Source organism: Gigantopelta aegis, chromosome 10 (assembly GCF_016097555.1).
Source record: "Gigantopelta aegis isolate Gae_Host chromosome 10, Gae_host_genome, whole genome shotgun sequence".
Classification (NCBI taxonomy): domain Eukaryota; kingdom Metazoa; phylum Mollusca; class Gastropoda; order Neomphalida; family Peltospiridae; genus Gigantopelta; species Gigantopelta aegis.
Genome location: NC_054708.1, coordinates 76,153,616 through 76,172,727, shown reverse-complemented (window position 1 = coordinate 76,172,727; position 19,112 = coordinate 76,153,616). Strand labels below are relative to the sequence as shown.

General features: G+C 41.4%; 1 protein-coding gene across 1 annotated transcript in view; it reads right to left on the bottom strand.

Moving 5' to 3' along the window:
* LOC121383236 (erythroid differentiation-related factor 1-like) overlaps window positions 1–19,112 on the bottom strand; it is a 51,597-nt gene that overhangs the window by 10,686 nt on the left and 21,799 nt on the right. Inside the window, exons 18-19 of the mRNA XM_041513129.1 lie at window positions 10,685–10,858; window positions 3,697–3,852 (exon numbers count right to left, since the gene is read on the bottom strand). Coding sequence (XP_041369063.1) covers window positions 3,697–3,852; window positions 10,685–10,858 — 330 coding nt within the window. The remainder of the gene's footprint in view (window positions 1–3,696; window positions 3,853–10,684; window positions 10,859–19,112) is intronic.

The following is a 19,112-nucleotide window of genomic DNA, read 5'->3' as shown; positions in this document are numbered from 1 at the left end:
TGCACCCATTTTTGCCAGTCTGTCTGCATTTTCATTTCCTGGTATGCCAGAGTGAGCAGGGATCCATTGTAACACGACTTGGTTGACACTGCTGATAGGATGTAGGGCTTCTAAAAGTCTGTCAAGCTTACTAGAATAGATCATCTCTATATTTTTTTTTACCATCATTATGGCCATATCGCTAATCTACATTAAAATTTAATGTCCTATTCTCATTTTACATAAACTGACTCTAATTATTAGACAGTGTAAAATGTCTTGAACAACAAAGAAACATGTTTTTCATGATACAATTAATTCAGAAAACAGACTGTCAAAATGTTCATTAGTCTTTGATAATTTTATTACACACAAAAACTATTTTAAATAAATCAAAGAAAATTAAAATAATATTTGTGTTTCTTTTGTTGTTCAGTATATGTTCAGGTATTACAGCTTGATTTCCGTTAACTTACTCAATACTTACAATTTTTTTTTATTGCTTAAAGGTCCACAATCATGGCACATTATTAATAAACAATATATAAAAAAATACATAAAGATTACATTATTAACCATATAAAACAAAAATACCACCCCAATTATTAATAAAGCGACATTTTGTAAAACGCTTGGGGAAAAAACCAATGATCCAGTCGATTTGACCCGCATCTGACTTGTGACATCACATCAGGTGAATTCCACTCATTCATTAGTAGGTTAGCATGGCGACAGCATGTAATGATTCTTCGGAAAATAGCTCATTCTTATCGGACGTTAGTTTGGACATTTCGGACTTGTTGCATTTGTCTATTTATTCTAATGCTACCTCAATTGGTGAGGAAGAAGGAGAAAATCTGTTAAGGGTATTTCCCTATCAGTTTGAACCATAGTACACCGACGATGATCCGTCAAGCCAAATGCAGTCAGCCTATTTACAGTACGAAGCCCGGACATTGCCAGGAGAAAAAACAAAGCTCGAATGTTAATGCCAAGGTGTACATTGTTGATATTTGGTACAAAGATACACCTCAACAGGATGCATTTATATTTGTTAAAAAAATAAATGTAGGAAAAATATTTTTTTGAAAAAATACTAATTAATATTAACTGATGACTGGATAGCATTTAAATAATTAACGTATTGCAATTATTATTAAAAACAACAAATACACATACATACATTAAATGTTTTAAAAACCCCATCATTAAATATATTAAACAAGGCGCATTCATCGTCAGTCTAATCATTACTTGGTTACAAACATCTACGATTGGTACATTGGTACGTTTCGTTTAAAAAATATGAAAATAGAAGATTTTATTGTTCGAAGTTAATCATTTAATTGATTAACTAAAGGCTTATCTGCAAAACCAATACATGTCTACAGATTTCGCAGACATCGGTAGCTCGGACAGCATGTGACACAGTTGGCTCACTACGAGATCAAGGAATCTAAGTGGTTGTGTGTGTACTGCCAATATCTGTGATTATGTAATGTCGTTGTAAAGAAGTGTTTTCAGATTTCGGATGCACGTTTGTTCCTAATTTGCTCTGTCGGTGTCGGAAGGTGTGAATTCCATTGTAATGAACAGAATAACACTGATGTACGCTTTTTTCCAACAATTTGTGGTCGGATGGTGTCAATATCACAGTGACAACGGTCGTTGTAACGAGGTCTGAATGTCACTGTATATGTTAAAACAATAAATGTAGGAAAAATATTTTTTAGAAAAAATCACATTAACATTCGGTAGGCCTATCTGTTTTTGTCTTCGGGCGATGTTCGGGATATCGTTATGTACAGCCCGAACATGAAAAATGCTATTTTTTTCTAAAAAATATTTTTTCTACATTTATTTTTGTAACATATATAAATGCATCGTGTTGAGGTGTATCTTTGTGCCAAATGTGAACAATGTACACCTCAGCATTAACATTCGGGCTTTCTTTTTGTCTCCGGGTGACGTTCGGGCTCCGGGCTGCACAAAGGCTGAACAGGGGGGATACAGGCTTGGAACAGACAAGTTCTTTAACAAAAGTTTTGGTGCCATTGCCATTGACCATCTTAGATAATTGTCGTAATCCCCAGGTGTGAAGTGGTCACTGCAAATTGAATCCCAATATTGACAGTCCTTTCCAAGATGCACGTGTTTGGTTTAAGAACTGCTTCCGTGCAAACAATATAGGTTTGTCTTTCGGAAAAATATGCAAACTTCTTTTACTTTTAACTGCAGCTTTTGTACATCCATACAGCGAACAATGGTTCACCATGTTTCACATTTGAAAGATATCTTCAAAATAATATTCCAAACATACAATTCAATTCAATAGAATAACATTTTCACATTTTAAAAATACATGTGTTCCACTTCCATGTAAAATGTCTGAAAGGCTGCGAATCGCCTTTCATGTTATGCCTGTTGTCGCGTCACGGGGTCACGTGACTGAACTCTCGGAGTTCAGAGACTTTTTGACAAGCGATGGGATAAACGCGACTTTTTATTGCGAATATATTAAAAACAGCTACATTTTTTAAAATTTATTTTATTGATACTTCATATATATTGTAAAAGGTATACATAGATGCCAAACAATAGTGAATTACGTTTTTGATAAATGTAGACCTTTAAATTATAAATTTTTGTAAATCCAACATGTTTTTGTACATGTAATTTTATTTAAAACAAAGAGGTATGAACATAACAAGCTAGTGTCTGAAGCATTAAGTCTTTATAAATTATTCTAAAGACCCCACCTCCCACTCACCTGATTCCTGTATGAGATATGATACAGAGATGCCTCCCCACCACCCATTCACCTCCTAATTCCTGTACGAGTTGTGATACAGAGACGCCAGTCCATCGTTGATGGTGCCCACCACCCATTCACCTCCTGATTCCTGTATGAGTTGTGATAGAGACGCCAGCCTGTGGTTGATGGTGGCTGCCCCCCCCCCCATCCCATCCCCCCACCTTTCCTCCTGATTCCTGTACGAGTTGTGATACAGACGCCAGCCTGTGGTAGATGGTGGCACGCTCCCCCCTCACTTACCTGATTCCTGTACGAGTTGTGATAGAGAGACGCCAGTCTGTGGTTGATGGTGGCTGCTCCCCCCCCCCCCCCACACCTTACCTCCTGATTCCTGTACGAGTTGTGATACAGACACGCCAGCCTGTGGTAGATGGTGGCACGCTCCCCCCTCACTCACCTCCTGATTCCTGTACGAGTTGTGATAGAGAGACGCCAGTCTGTGGTTGATAGTGGCTGCTCCCCCCCCCCCCCCCCCCCCCACACACACCTTACCTCCTGATTCCTGTACGAGTTGTGATACAGACACGCCAGCCTGTGGTAGATGGTGGCACGCTCCCCCCTCACTCACCTCCTGATTCCTGTACGAGTTGTGATAGAGAGACGCCAGTCTGTGGTTGATAGTGGCTGCCCCCCCCCCCCCCCCCCCCCCCACACACCTTACCTCCTGATTCCTGTACGAGTTGTGATACAGACACGCCAGCCTGTGGTAGATGGTGGCACGCTCCCCCCTCACTCACCTCCTGATTCCTGTACGAGTTGTGATAGAGAGACGCCAGTCTGTGGTTGATAGTGGCTGCTCCCCCCCCCCCCCCCCCCCCCACCTTACCTCCTGATTCCTGTACGAGTTGTGATACAGACACGCCAGCCTGTGGTAGATGGTGGCACGCTCCCCCCTCACTCACCTCCTGATTCCTGTACGAGTTGTGATAGAGAGACGCCAGTCTGTGGTTGATAGTGGCCGCTCGATACTGCTGCAAGGTCAGGTCCCGTCCCTGTCTCTCGTCTGTCGTGCAGTATTTCAATGACTTGTTCATCAAGTCAGTCACCTGTTTCTCAATCTGTAATATAAATATTGATCATGTAAGAAACTATTTGTTGTTAACGTATGGTTGTTTTGACTTTCGGTCTAGAGAATGAGAGAGGAGTCAAGAATAGTTTAAATACACAGGTAACAGGTAGGAAAGCTGAAAGACTGGGATGAAATGAGATGAAAATCAAAAATGTGGGCAGTGGAATTTATTCTTTCATTATTTCTTTTTGACAGAATTAAGAATTTAAAACAAAAAACAATTTGAATGTTTTATATTACTGGAGTCTGGATTAATAAAGCCAGTAGAACTATGAAATATACTGTGGTGCCGTATCTGGTTTGCCACCATGCCATTTCCATACATTCCATGCTGAATTATCATTGGTAATATGATAACAGGCATCCATATTCAACAAATTATCTATGCTAAAGCCCAAAGCACCAGGGTAAAATAATTTCTGTCTGAGAAAACATGACACAAAGTAAGTTGCCTTCGTGCCCGTCTTTTGATGAAAAAGTTTGCTTTGGTGCCACTCCAAGTTGCCTTGGAAGAAAGGAAAGAATGCTTTATTTAATGACACACTCCAAATTTGTCTTGCTGCCCTCGTTTGTGTCACTAAACGAAAGCCAACACTTGCCGAGCCACCCAAAATTAAAATTAAACCCTTGTAGCAGACGAAGGCGGGATTTAGCTCAGTCGGTTTAGTGCTCGCTTGAGGTGATTGCGTCGCAGGATCAAACCACCTTGGTGGATCCATTGAACTGACTGGATTTTTTTCTCATTTCAACCAGTGCACCACAACTGGTCAAAGGCCATGGTATGTGCTTTCCTGTCTGTGGGAAAGTGCATATAAAAAATCCCTGCTACATTAGCAAAAATGTTGCAGGTTGCCTTTGATGACCACGTGTCAGAATTACCAAACTGTTTGACATCCAATAGCTAATAATTAATCAATGTGCTCTAGTGGTGTCTTTAAACAAAACAAACAAACTTTTCCTCTAATGACTATGTGTCAGAATTAACAACTGTTTGATATCCAATAGCCAGTGATTAATTAATCAATGTGCTCTAGTAGTGTCGTTAAACAAAACAAACTTTTAAACTATAGCAGACAAAAATGGAGAAAACTTGGAGTGTTTTCTCTTTTATGGATACATTACCTGTCCTCAAACAAGTGCACCTCCCCCCCACGCAAGTGGACTGGTTCGAACATCCCAACAGCCAATGGGATGGCCTAAATTCTTCTACTGCATACTACTCTCTAGTTCCGGTCACGTGACTGTAATTTCCTTCTTTTTCCCTGAGCGCATCGCATGGAGAACAGGAAGTGGGGAGGCTCGGGCGGGATGAAATTCTTGAGGACAGGTAATGTATCCATAAAAGAGAAAACACTCCAAGTTTTCTCCATTCCTTTTCACATTATCTGTCCTCAAACAAGTGCAGCATTCAACAGATGGTGGTGGGTTCCAAGATCCGTAGATACATCTGATAACTTCCCAAGACCGGATCGAGGCTGACTAGTGGAAGAATTAGGCCAACCATGGTAAGCCCTCCTGGGGATGCCCGTCACAGACCAATGCAGGTGATGTTAGTAACAACAACCAGAATGGTGGCATCCGTCAGCAGTGGCAGGTACGGCTCCTAGAACACATGGACCAGGAGGCGGAAAGCCACATCTCATGCTGGTTCTGACAGGGTGGGAAGACGTAGCCACCAAGGATGAAGGTGTTAGGTAACCCCTCACGTATTGAAGTGTTAGTAATAACAAGTGACAACTTAATGAGGTGCATCCATCAGAACACTGAACTGAACAAGCCCCCACCCCCGGGTGTTTTCAATTAGTTGTTAGTTCAATAACGACAACAGATAACCACATGCAGTGCAGGGTAAATGTTATCGAGACAAAAGCTCCGGCATCAGTGCGTGAACCGTGCAAAAGAACTGAAGTCTCAGCAGTCCTCAGCTGTCGATTCAATGGACATCTCAGGATGCAGCCCAGAATCTGACAGACATCAACGACGACGACGAGGGCGGCTTGTAGTCACCAGAGTCGACGCAGCAACAACAGAACCCAAATCATGCAACCCCTCAAAGTCTTCTGTGGAGACATCCCTCAGATAAAAGGTAGCAAATATGGAGTCCGTAACCCACAAGCAACCAGTGAGAAGGTGCTGAATGGGTGTGTTGCAGTGCAGGGACACCATGGCAGCCAAGGCACGTAGTTCATGCGGGTTAGTAGCAGATGGAGCAGGCAAATCCTCTTTCTGCTAGGCACTCAGGATTGAAGACCGAATCCAGGTGATCACCATGTTCTTCGTCAAACGACTCTGGTTACAAAAGAGGAAAAGTCTTTTGCGGTGTTGGCGAAAAGATCTAGTCCTCTCGATGTAGTGGAGTAGAGCTCTGACAGGACACAAAGCAAGTCCTCAATGTCCGCTGGACCGACAATGGAGGAGAGGACTTGAACCACATACGAGCTAGGTACTTGGTCGGGTAGCTGATTCTTTGCCACAAAGTTCACGAGGAACCCCAAGGTAACCGCATGATGGTCTCGGTCCACTTCAAGTACATGGATTTCAGAGACACGAGCAGCAGTGTCAAATCCAAGTAAAAACACTGTCGTCCAAGTCAAATCTTGTAAAGACGATTCAATCGGTTCATAAGGTGTGGTCGACAACACTCGTAACACAAGATTCAAGTCCCATTTTGGTGGTCGAAAATGATGAACTTGATCTTCAAGTCGAAACCCCTTGATCATCTTATGTATTTCAGGGATGCTCGATAGCTTCATTCCAGTAGCAACATCACGAACAGTAGTAATGACCAAAACAATGGTTGGTCCCTTCAACTTAAAAAAAAAACGTCTGTAAATACAGCAAAAACAAGTCAGTTAGACGAGGAACTCGAATAGTCTGTGGTTTGATTTTCTGCCAGACACACCATCGGTGAAAACAAAGCCATGGGACGTTGTAAGCCGCAGTAGTGGATGATCTGTGAGCTTTCAAAATGGCTGCTGTGGATTGGGAAGAAAAGCCTTACTTCCTCAAACTCTTGGTGATAATGTCCACGCATGCAGTTTGAACAACTGAGGACGTGGATAGTGTAGTCATGACATGGGATGCAACAACAGATGATCCCAGTCTGGCAGAGGTAGTGGATGTGGTTGGGCAAGACGGACGAGGTCTGGAAACCACACCCTGGATGGCCACATCAGGGCGATGAGTAGCAGACAGGTGAACCTCTGAAACGTGCATGAAGAGGTCGATGTTTGGTGTCCAAAGGTTGTCGCACACCCATCAAAATGCTTCCGGATGCAGCATCCATTCCGTCGATTACAGAGCCAACAGGCGAGACAGTATCGACTAACACATTGACGACCCCAGGAATATGGCAAGCCCAAAGTTGAAAGAGTAATGCCGTCAACCAACTCGTAAAGACGATACGTCAGCTGAAGAAGACAGCTGGAGTGGGTACTGCCTTGGCGATTGATGTAAGCCACTGCAGTGATACTGTCTGTGGCTACCATGAGAGAGGCGCCTGACAGCATCTGTTGCCAATGAAGGATTATGTTGTAAACTGCCAACATCTCCAACAGATTGATGTGTAGATCGGCTTCGTCTGGAGACCACAGCCCGGACAGCGTCTGGTGAGCGGAGATGAGCTCCCCAACTTTTAAAAAAAACGCATCGGCAAAGAGATGGTGAGTCGCTTGGACAGGCCGCAAAGAGACTCCGTCTAAGACGTTCGATTAACGTAGCTACCATCAGAGGCTGGGCTGCAGATCAACTGGCAGACGCAGCTGCAAGTGTGAGTTGTTGTACCGAATCGAAAAAGTCAAGAACTGGATTCAAAGAAGCTGGAGTCGACCTCTGAGCGTCAAGTCAAGAGACCCAAAGGACTCTGCCACTCTTGAAACGACATCCGAGACAACAAAGCCCCGGTGATCATAAATAGAATCTTCATCCATTGGTTAAGAGGAACCCGAACAAGGCCCAAATCCCAATCGAGATGCTGGAGAAATTGCAGAATGAAGACATCTGGCAAGGGCACTACATGAACCAGTAGTGCAGTGACGCAGGAACTGGGACATCGGAACAGTCATCCTGTTAAGACAGTCAAGAACCACCGACGGCGTAACGACCCGCTACGCTATATTCCCAATATACATGGATGTGAAGCAACGCACACATCAAAAGGCTGGTATCCACAAAAGACACAGTGCCCGATGCAATGCAGCAGCAAAGAATCTTCTCAGCATCAGACAGACTGTGGTGAAAACAACAGTGAATGTCAGTGGGGGATAAATCGCAATGGACAATAGTAAAACAGTCACGGTAAAAACAACCCCAAAATGGTAAAAACAACCCCAAAACGCTTGATGGCGACTGGATAACTTCTGGTGCCAGCGGAAGTAGCGCCTAACTTGCAACACCACTGGATGTAACGATCGACTTGCTGAATATCGTGGTAACTTCATCGATCAACAGACGGATCGACGCATTCGGTCATCAGCACCTGCCCGGAACGCATGTAACTGCGAATCGATGACATAGCACAACTAATTGTGTGGTCCAACAGCAAGAGCGGTGAACTGACAATTGACAGGTAACTGGAAAAATGGTTTGTCATCAGGTGGAATGTCCGTAGCAAACATCGGAGTGGGACATTTTGTCGAAGGTACCAGAGAATTCGAAAATGACGGTAACATACAACAGCAGCAAGGCAAGCATGCATTGACAGATGAACTGCGAACACTGTATCTTCAACCACAGATGGGGCTGGAACATCATGTGGAAATTCTTTATAATGCGAGCACAAGCAAGGCCATTGGAAGGAATGGCAGTCGCTGGAGACGGAGACCATGAAAAGTCCCATCGGGATCCATCAGAAGCCAGGAAGCTAACATCAGCCGAAGATCGGTGACGACTGTCCGTGGGACCCGTGACAGGCCGTAGAGACCGACTGCATGCACGGCTCCGATGAAAGGAGAATGACTCAAACTGGTGATGAGAAGAGTATGACGAACGCTAACCTGGTAAAACTGCTGAAATCCTTTCCACAGTAGCTGCAAGCGACGTAAACAGCAAAAGCAAAGCCGCGGGATGACCCACATATGGAAAAATCAAGACAGGGCCACACACAAAAAAAAGGTGTCGCTGGAACCGTAACTGGACCCTCCCTGAAACCACAAGAACCATGGCGGCAGCCATGAAAGTAAACGTCATCGGTAGCACCAACTTGCAAAGAACCGGCCGCCAAGGAATAACCGAAGCAAACATCGGTGTCGGGCCCGTCTTGAAAGGCGTCGGCAGAAGTAGACATGACGGAACATGTCGAAGACCACAGCCAGGCAATCCCTCGCCGTCATGTGGTCCACGAAATCCGTATCATCTATAACGGAAGCAGCCGGAAACTCACCTGCAAAATCTCTCATAATTCGCGCATAGGCAAGACGATCGGCAGGACTGGAAGCCGTTGGTGAACCGAACCGTGACGGTCCTGCCTGAAACCCTCAAAAACTGTGGAAGCCGATTCAACCGAAGATCGGCGACGAGAGTCCATGATGCCCGTAGGAGGCTGTGAAGATCATGGAAATTGGTTACGGTCACAGCTTCAAAGCCACTGACGCATCGTCCGGAAAGACCCTCAGTACCCATCAATGATGGAGGCCGCTGGAGCCTCATCTGCGAAGTGTCTCATAACTGTATCGGACGCCGTAGGTAATCCGGACCGTGGACGGTCCCGTCTAGAACCGTCAGAGGCCTTGGAAGCCACGTCAACTGAAGATCTGCGATGACGGTCCATGGAACCCATAGGAAGCCGTGAGGGCCGCAGAGAACGGCTACGGTTCCGTCTCCGATGAAGCCCTGCCCTTGTCCCGTGACGGTACCGAAGATCAGCGAACCGTGGATTCTGTAGTACGTCTACCGGAATTAGCAGGCTTCTGAGAGGGCTGAGTAGAGGCCGCAGGACGCTTGTCATCCGAATTCTCAGCAGGTGGAACCGAAGGAACCGAACCACCTGAAGAGGGGACTGGAACCGGTCCTGACCCTGAATCCGCTGGTTTGGAAGTAATTGCCATAGTCTCTTGAAGCATGGACGGCAAGATGGAATGCAAAACGTCCACCTTCTTAGCCCTTGCTGACACCACCGTCATCTTCTGATAGGCCCGAACAAAGTTCGCATCTAGAGTCAATTGCACACGGAACATGATACCCCGGACATAAGTTGTGTGGGTCGTCACCGGCGGTAAACTTCTTACAACGTAAACACGCACGCACAAGACGTTGAACACTAACATCAGACATGATAATAATTTCTATCTGTGAAATAGAAAGAAAAAACAACCAGGAAAAAGCACAAAGCCGGTCAACAAAAGACACCATTTTGCAAATGGCGTCCGACACGATGCTAACCGACAACATAAAACAAACATTTCAAGTAAATAAACACTTGGAAAAACAAGTGAAATACGCGAAACAAAGTAATAAATACAACGAATACAAAACCAAAGAAGAAAAAGAGCCAAAGAAAAGATGTCCAGACCCTTTAGCGAAGAAAAAAAGAAGGAAGTTAGTCATGTGACTGAAACTAGGGAGCAGTATGCAGTAGAAGAATTTAGGCCATCCCATTGGCTGTTGGGATGTTTGGACCAGACCACTTGTGTGGTGGGGAGGTGCACTTGTTTGAGGACAGGTAATGTGAAAAGAAAAGAAAAAGTTCAAGTTTGTTTTATTTAACGGCACCAGTAGAACACATTGATTAATTAATCATCAGCTATTGGATGTCAAACATTTGCTAACTTTGACAGTCTTAGAGAGGAAACCAGCTACATTGTTTGTATAATAAGACAGTTTACCTCTTCCTGTGGGTGTGTGGAGAGCGGTGCGTAATCCTGCAGCATCATGGCCATGTTGAAGTAGGTCGACGACAGATCCCACTTGACTGACTCGCGGATATCGTGGAACTGGTCCGGCCTCAACCGCTCGCTGCTCCCTAGCACATCCAATGCGCGCTGGTAACAATCTATAGCCTGAAATATATATGGGTGGATGCAAGCATAGCTCTGGCACTCGCCAAATTAGCCAATTTTATTTTAATTGGGAGAAATAATTTCATGTGAATAATTATTAAAAAAGTATATATAAAAATATATGTTTCCACTGAAACCACCTTAAAATTTTAAATTACATAAAATTATGTAAAATATTCGATGTTTCGTTAGTCTAAAAACCAACATCCTCAGGAGAATAAACAAACAAAGTGCTGGGCATATAACAAGTAAGGTATAAAATAGAGAATGTCAGCTTGGAAGTTAAAAACACAAAGCTAGGTAACAAGGCAGGAGCTGACCAATAGCATAACAATAAGATTAAAGAACAAAGAAGTATAAAAAGTCTTAATTATTAAAGCCAGTAGTGTAACCCAGGGTAGTTTGGTATAATTTATAATAATAATAATAATATTTATTTATAAACACATGTATTTAACTTTATATTTATTCCAGGTTGAGTGCTTTAATGATTGATTAAATGTTGTGAATGGCTGCATTGTATTCCTGGGTTGTCGGTTGGTCAGCAGTGTTGCTGTGGTGTGCAGTTGGGCGTTGTCCGACGCACGTGCAATTCATGACAGGCTACGTGTGACTGAATACATTGTACTTTGACCGATGACAGATACTAATGCATGCTAGTTAAAATCCCATCTTTTCGCTCTTCTAATTAACCCCACCCTTGGCATTGATACCTTTTTCTTCAGAGGACACACACGTATATTTACACCAGTACAACTTTACTTTATTCTAACCGACTGCAAAGTCGTCGTTAACTTATTCATTATATATCTGCTGTGTGTTTAGCGCAAGCTAAATCCAGTTGTTCTGGTGAGCATATTATTTTACTAATTAAGGTTTTTATGACGGTTAACGCGTATGATATATATGTATATTCGCGAGTACGCGCTAAATGTATTATTGTATTTATAGAAGGTATATGTTAACCACTGAGCTACGCGTATATATATTGTATTTGTATATATTTTGAACAGTGTGGTAAACGTTGTTTTATATTTTATGTATTTCAGGTTTTATTCCCATATGGTTTTATTCTTAATTGAATAAATATTTGAACCCGCACTGAAGTTCTGTTGTACTTCCACCGAGTGAGGGTTACAAATGGAGCCCAACGTGTAAAGACCAGGGGGAAAACCAGACATCAACACGCCGGAGTCCCAAAGTCAACCGATGTGCGATGTGCGAAGTCCGACCATGCGGAACCACTACAGATTCATCGCGTGAGTGACGACTAGACTTCTCGTGATGTGTTTTGTGATTTCGAAAGGACAACGTGAGTGCTAGCTAGCAACAACTTTATGTGTGATTGCAAGATCAACATTTGACTACTCATTTGTGTTTTCTGTGTTATGACAAGTAAGTGCGTTGTTGTGTTGCCATAACAACGGAAGTGACAGTGTAGAGACGCGCAGTTGACAGTATTTCGGTGTGTGAACAGTAGACAGTTTTGTTTTCACAGCAACTATGCAGTTTGGTGTAATGTATGTATGTTTTTTTTAATTTGCCTGTATTTTATATGAATTGTAAAGTATTGTATCTGACACATCTTTTATGCTAAGCTAATTTTGTCTGCTTAGGGTTGCATTTTCCTATTTGGTTTATAAGGACACGTGATAGTAATGTCGTGATATTCATTCGGGGTTTTGGTTTTTCTTTACGGAGATTCCCGAATATATATTTAAGGTGAAGGTCATCCTTGGACACATCCGGTTACTGTCGGATTGACATTTGTAATTTTTATATTTTGTAAATCAAAGTAATACTAGTACTATTCGTAGTTTACCTTGATATGTTTTTTATTTATTGGAGTTGTTTCTTCTTGCTAAGTAATTAATTATTTCAAAGAGTAGTTGTCACACAATGTCTTGGTAATAATTAATTTTAGAAGTTGAAACTCTAGAAAATATTTTTATTTGGAATTTATTTTTGATTATTTAATATTTTTGGCAATTCAAGGTAATTGTTGACAGATTGTTAGAAAACTTCAGGATGTTAGTGTAGACTGGTATTATTAATTTTACTCCAGTGAGGCTGGGTTGTGTATTTTTTTTTGTAGTTTGTGTTAGGCAAATTTAGTAATTATAGGCCCCTACATGTAATTTATTTTTGGGGAAATTTATTTTAATTACTTTAGAAAGTTTACATTAATTTTTTTTTTTTTTTAAGTAGTTTTTTTTTTGAAGTTGAACATTTGTTTTGAATTTTTTTTTAAAGTTGAATTTTTTTTTGGTAATTGAATTTAAATAAAAAAAATTAAAAGTTGTAAAATTTGTTGTTGATTTTCTCCTGTCAGTATGGAATTTGTCAGTGTTATACTGAAAACATCTACATAGGCCTATGGTTATCATTAATATTTTTACAATTGAGTGTTAATTTATTGCAAATATTTAACTGAGTAGGTTTTAAAGGTACACTATCAACATGCATCTAAATACTTGTTAGGGTTTTCTCTTCTTTCCTACATATCCTCACTAACAATCAGTGACTGAGTAGGTGGACAGATTGACATTTGACAGATGTAGGTTTTGTCTTCAGAAGTTGGTTTGATGATGGGGGTGGTATGCTGCACCAAGGCTTCTTAACCTTCTGCTTAGCTGTTGTGGTATCGATTACTAGATTACTAAGTATTAGTAATAGCTATTTTTCTTTCAGAGCTTGAACAGATTTAAATTAGTATTATTGAATTACTAGTTTCATATCATTGTAGTATAATATTGTTGATGCTAAAATTAATGAATATTAATTTATTGATATTACCATAATAATTTTGTTTCAGGTTGGTTGACTACATAGAAGTACTGCATATACTAGCTATTACATGTAGATTATTGTAGTTACCAATACCATATTTAATTGTTTGTTTTCAGGTCAACAGACTGTTGCTACTTTAAAACATGTGGAACTTATATTTTACGTGAACGTGTTTGCATTTAAATGTTTTTACTTCACTCTTGTTGATAAGTAGCCTATTTCATTTATCATATATGATGCAGTAGGGTATTAGTTTAGTTTTTCAAGCACATTATTGTTCAGGGCTGAAAAGTAGTTCATTTGAGTTCAGCTATCATATCGGTTATGGTTGGTTGGTAGTTGTATCTTGGCTCGTTTCAAGGTTTCTTATGTAGTTGTTTTGATCTAAATGAAGTTGTAGATTGATCAGATTTTTAGTGATCATTCCTGACTGATCAGATTATTATTTGATTGGTGTACTATATTCCTATTTTATATAGGGATATTAGTTGATTGGAATATATTTCATGTTTTTATACATGCTTATATAATCCATGAATTGTAGATAGAGGATACAAGTACCTGTTGATAGTATACATGTATATATTTTCCTTGAGGTATAAATAGTTTGTATTAGTACCTGTTGGTATACATCCATTATGGCACACAGTATGTCTGAGCAAGACATGGTTGATACTTTAAATGCTAGTGGGAGATATGAGGTTAATCCGAAAGAGGAAGGAGAACCTATGGCCAGAAGTACTCCACCAAAAGCTACACCTTGGAAGGATAAAGCTTGGGGTAGAGATCCTAGGTTTCAGGACTTTGTGGATGGACCAGTTTTGAATAAGTTGGAGCTTATGGGTAATCCTGCTTTAGAAGCTACTCATGCTTATAAGTCTTCTTATATTCCAAAACTTCCACAATTTTCTGGAGATGATCCACCCCAGAAGGGTGATGTTGTATATAGTGAATGGAAATTTGAGGTGAAATGTTTAACAATTGATCCTGAAATTAGTTCTAATGCTATGCTTCAGTCAATCAGGAGATCTTTGAGAGGGGTTGCCCGTAGGATGTTGATTCCTTTAGGAGAAAGAGCCAGTGTTGATGACATTTTATCAAAACTTGATGTGTTGTTTGGGGATATTTCAAATAATGGCATGGTTATGCAGGAGTTTTTCAATTCATTTCAAAAACCGGATGAAACTGTAACTACCTTTGGTTGTAGATTGGAATCCATGTTACAGATTGCAATTGATGGTGGATATTTGGAAAGGGAAGCCAAGAATGAGTTGTTAAGACATAAATTTTGGTCCTCATTGCATTCCGATAAGTTAAAAAGCCAAACAAGATATAAATATGACACTATCAAGAATTATGATGTTTTGTTGCGGGAACTGAGGAAGGTCGAGAAGGAACTCAGAATAGTGAGCACTGGTGGTTCAGGAAAGAAAGTTTACCAACATTCAGTAATGTCAGAAGGTGCAGAGTTAGTTGAGAATTTGGAAAAGAGATTTGAAAGGAAACTGCAGACTTTGGAAACAAGATTAAATGATAAGATTGAGGACAAGTTTAATACAATTTTGAGGAAACTGGATACTTGTAGCTTAGGACACAGTTCTCAGTGCACTTTTCCAAATCGAGATAATTACAGAGGGAATCTGAATTATCCAAGGGGCAGAGGTAACTTTTATGTACCACGAGGCAGAGGAAACTTCAACGAACCACGTGGTAGGGTAATTACATCCATCAGCGTGGAAGAGGACATTCCAATCATCCACGAGGTAGAGGTTACTTTAACCAAGGTGAAGTTGTGCACCAAGGTATTTTGGACGAGGATGAGATCACTAACCCAAACGGGCAGTGACCTCTGATGTTGGCCAACCAGAGGTCATTGAGGATAACAATTCTCTAGGCCAAACTTTTGTCACACGACTGATTGGTTCATCCAATGAGGGTTTGATATATATTCAGGACCAGCGAATGACAGCATTGATTGATAGTGGATCGATGGTGACGACCATTTCAGAGAGTGGATACCGAAGTTTAGAAGATAAGCCTGATCTGCATAACTTAGATGCATTAGGAATAAAGGTGTCAGTGGCAGATGGATCTTATTTAAAATATTTGGGCTACACTGAATGTTCAATCACAATTCCTTTTTTGTCAAACACAGGGTTTACTGTTCCAGTGTTGGTTGTACATGACACACAGTTTACTGCAGGATGTCCAGTTATTATTGGAACCAATATTATAAGGTTATGTAAGGACTTTGCTTCAGAGGATACAGATTCTATTGTTATTCCGACTGCGTGGAAAGTTGCATTTGATAGCATCATCTGTAATTCTTATGTAGTCAAATCACTGAACAAAAGACCCATACAGGTAGCTCCATATGAGTCGATTGTGGTGAGTGGAATGGCAAAAGGGGTGGATTATCATATTTCTGAGGTTGTGACTGAGGGTATTGGTGATGTTTCCAAATATACAGTTTGTCCCAGAGTGATCAAGTTGGATCAATGCAAATCAAGTGTACGACTTCCAGTGAAGATTTGCAACATATCTGCTAAGTCTCTTATTATTAAGCCAAGGATGGATCTTTGCAACATTCAGGAGGTTAAGGTTGTTGACAATTTAGCAGAATGTGATGTGCCCAGTGATGATTTGAGTGGATCTTCACCGGAGGAACTGGGTGTACATATTGACAGCAGTAGTTTGAGTGAAGATGAATTGATTAAGGTGAGAAAGGTTCTTCACAAGTGGAAACATGCGTTTTCAACGGGTCCACTTGATATTGGCAACACTGACCTAGTGAAGCACAAGATAGATCTGGACAACGACAAACCATTCAAGCTTCCATATCGAAAGATTCCGCCAGGCATGTATGACGAGGTGCGACAACATGTGAAGGAAATGCTGGATGCAGGTATTATCAGAGAGTCCAGTAGCCCGTTTGCTTCAAACATTGTCTTGGTAAGGAAGAAAGATGGTTCTTTAAGGTTTTGTTTGGATTTTAGGACTTTGAATTCAAGAACTCATAAAGACAGTTATATGCTTCCTCGATTCGATGATGTCATAGATACTCTTCATGGTTCTAAATACTATTCCAAATTAGATCTTCGGTCTGGATATTGGCAGGTAGAAGTGGAGGAGAAAGATAAAGAGAAGACAGCATTTACAGTGGGCAAGTTAGGATTTTATGAATGTAACAGGATGGGTTTTGGCCTAACTAATGCTCCAGCTACTTTTCAAAGATTGATGGAAAAATGTATGGGGGAGATGCATTTAAAGACCTGTCTGATTTTCATTGATGACATCCTGATTTTTTCGAAGACATTTGATGAGCATGTGAGACGTCTAGAAGCAGTCTTCGCTAGACTTGTCCAACACAACTTGAAATTAAAACCTTCAAAGTGTGAATTTTTTAAAACATCAGTGACTTACCTAGGACATGTGGTATCGGAAGATGGTATTTCTACTGATCCAGAGAAGACTTCTGCGGTGAAGGATTGGCCTGTGCCAACTAACATCAAGGAACTTCGACAATTTTTGGGTTTCGCAGGGTACTATCAGCGTTTTATCAAGGATTATGCGAAGATAGTACAACCATTGAACATGTTACTGCAAGGTCATGGTTCGAGTCCTGCTGCGAAGAAGTCCAAGAAGAAGAAGAAACTGATGACGGAGTATAGATGGGGCAGTGATCAGCAGTTAGCTTTTGAGAAGGTTAAAAGGATGTTGACACAACCTCCTGTGTTAGCCTACGCTGATTACTCTTTGCCATTTATTCTACACACAGATTCCAGTGGAACAGGATTGGGAGCTGTTCTGTACCAGAAACAAGATGGTGTAGAGAGAGTGGTCGCGTATGCAAGTCGAGGGCTAAGGACAAGTGAACGCAATTATGCAGCGCGTAAGTTGGAGTTTTTGTCTTTGAAGTGGGCCATAACTGACAAGTTCCATGATTATCTTTATGGTAATACTTTTCATGTTGTCACAGACAATAACCCACTTACCTACATATTAACCAAGGCTAAGCTGGATGCCACAAGTCACCGATGGGTTGCATCATTGGCAAATTATGATTTTACTTTGTCGTATCGAGCAGGCAAGTTGAATGCTGATGCTGATGGTCTTTCCAGAAAGCCGGATATCTTTTCAGATGTGGTGAAAGCAGTTTGCCATGCAGCAGTATCTTCAGTTCCTCTAGTTGGGAGTGTATCAAGTCAGACCATTTCTCATTCGGCCGGTGAGAATGTACGTCCCATGGATACGTTCAACAACATTGATTGGAAGACTGAGCAGGCAAAGGATAAAACTCTTTGTAGAGTTGTCCATCTTTTAAGAAGTCGGTTTTTTCCCAGGGGAGAAGATATGGGGAGAGAGTTTCCAGCTGTACAGAAGTACCTAAGAGAAAGGAAGAATCTGGAATTGGTAAATGGTATTCTGTACAGAAACGCTTCTTTAGATGGACAGAAGGTGAAACAATTGGTGTTACCAGAGCTGCACAGGAATACAGCATTCAAGGGAATACACGATGATGTTGGTCACCAGGGAAAGGAAAAGACCGTATGGCTGGCAAAACAACGCTTTTATTGGCCTGGGCTCGAGGCGGATATAAACAGAAGAGTTGAGCAGTGTGGTCGGTGTATCAGGCGGAAAACACCAGTACGACCTGTTGCAGGATTGGTCCCAGTGGAAACTACCAGACCCATGGAGCTTGTCTGTATGGATTTTTTGAGCTTGGAAACCTCAAAAGGTGGCTACGAGAACATTTTGGTTATCACAGACCATTTTACCCGGTATGCCCAAGCTATACCATGCAGGAATCAAACAGCACTGACTACAGCTAAAGCTCTTTACGAACACTTCGTTCTGTTTTATAGTTTTCCTGAGCAGCTTCATAGCGACCAAGGCAGAAACTTCGAGAGCAAGGTGATAAAAGAGCTCTGTAAGCTGGCAGGGATCCAGAAAACACGGACTACACCTTATCACCCAATGGGAAATGGCTCGGTGGAACGTTTCAACCAAACATTATTGAAAATGTTGGCAACTCTGGAGGAAGAGCAGAAGGTCGATTGGAAATCCTATGTAGCTCCAATGGTCCAAGCTTACAACGCCACAAAGAGTGATGCAACTGGATACTCGCCGCATTATCTAATGTTCGGTTGGAATCCAAGACTATCGGTTGATGCCTTCCTATGTACAGAACCTCAGAGTGAAGGAGCGCCAGATAAGAATTCTTATGTTCAGAAGTTGCGGAAGAGAATGCAATTTGCATATCAAACAGCAGCAACCGAAGCTATGAAAAACTCAGACAAGAACAAAGAACGGTATGACAGAAGAGTTCAAGATTCCAAGTTGGAAGTAGGAGACAGGGTGCTGGTTCGAAAAGTTGGAATTAAGGGAAAACATAAACTAGCTGACAGATGGGAGCAGGAACCATATTTGGTAACTCACATTCCAAATATTGATATTCCGGTGT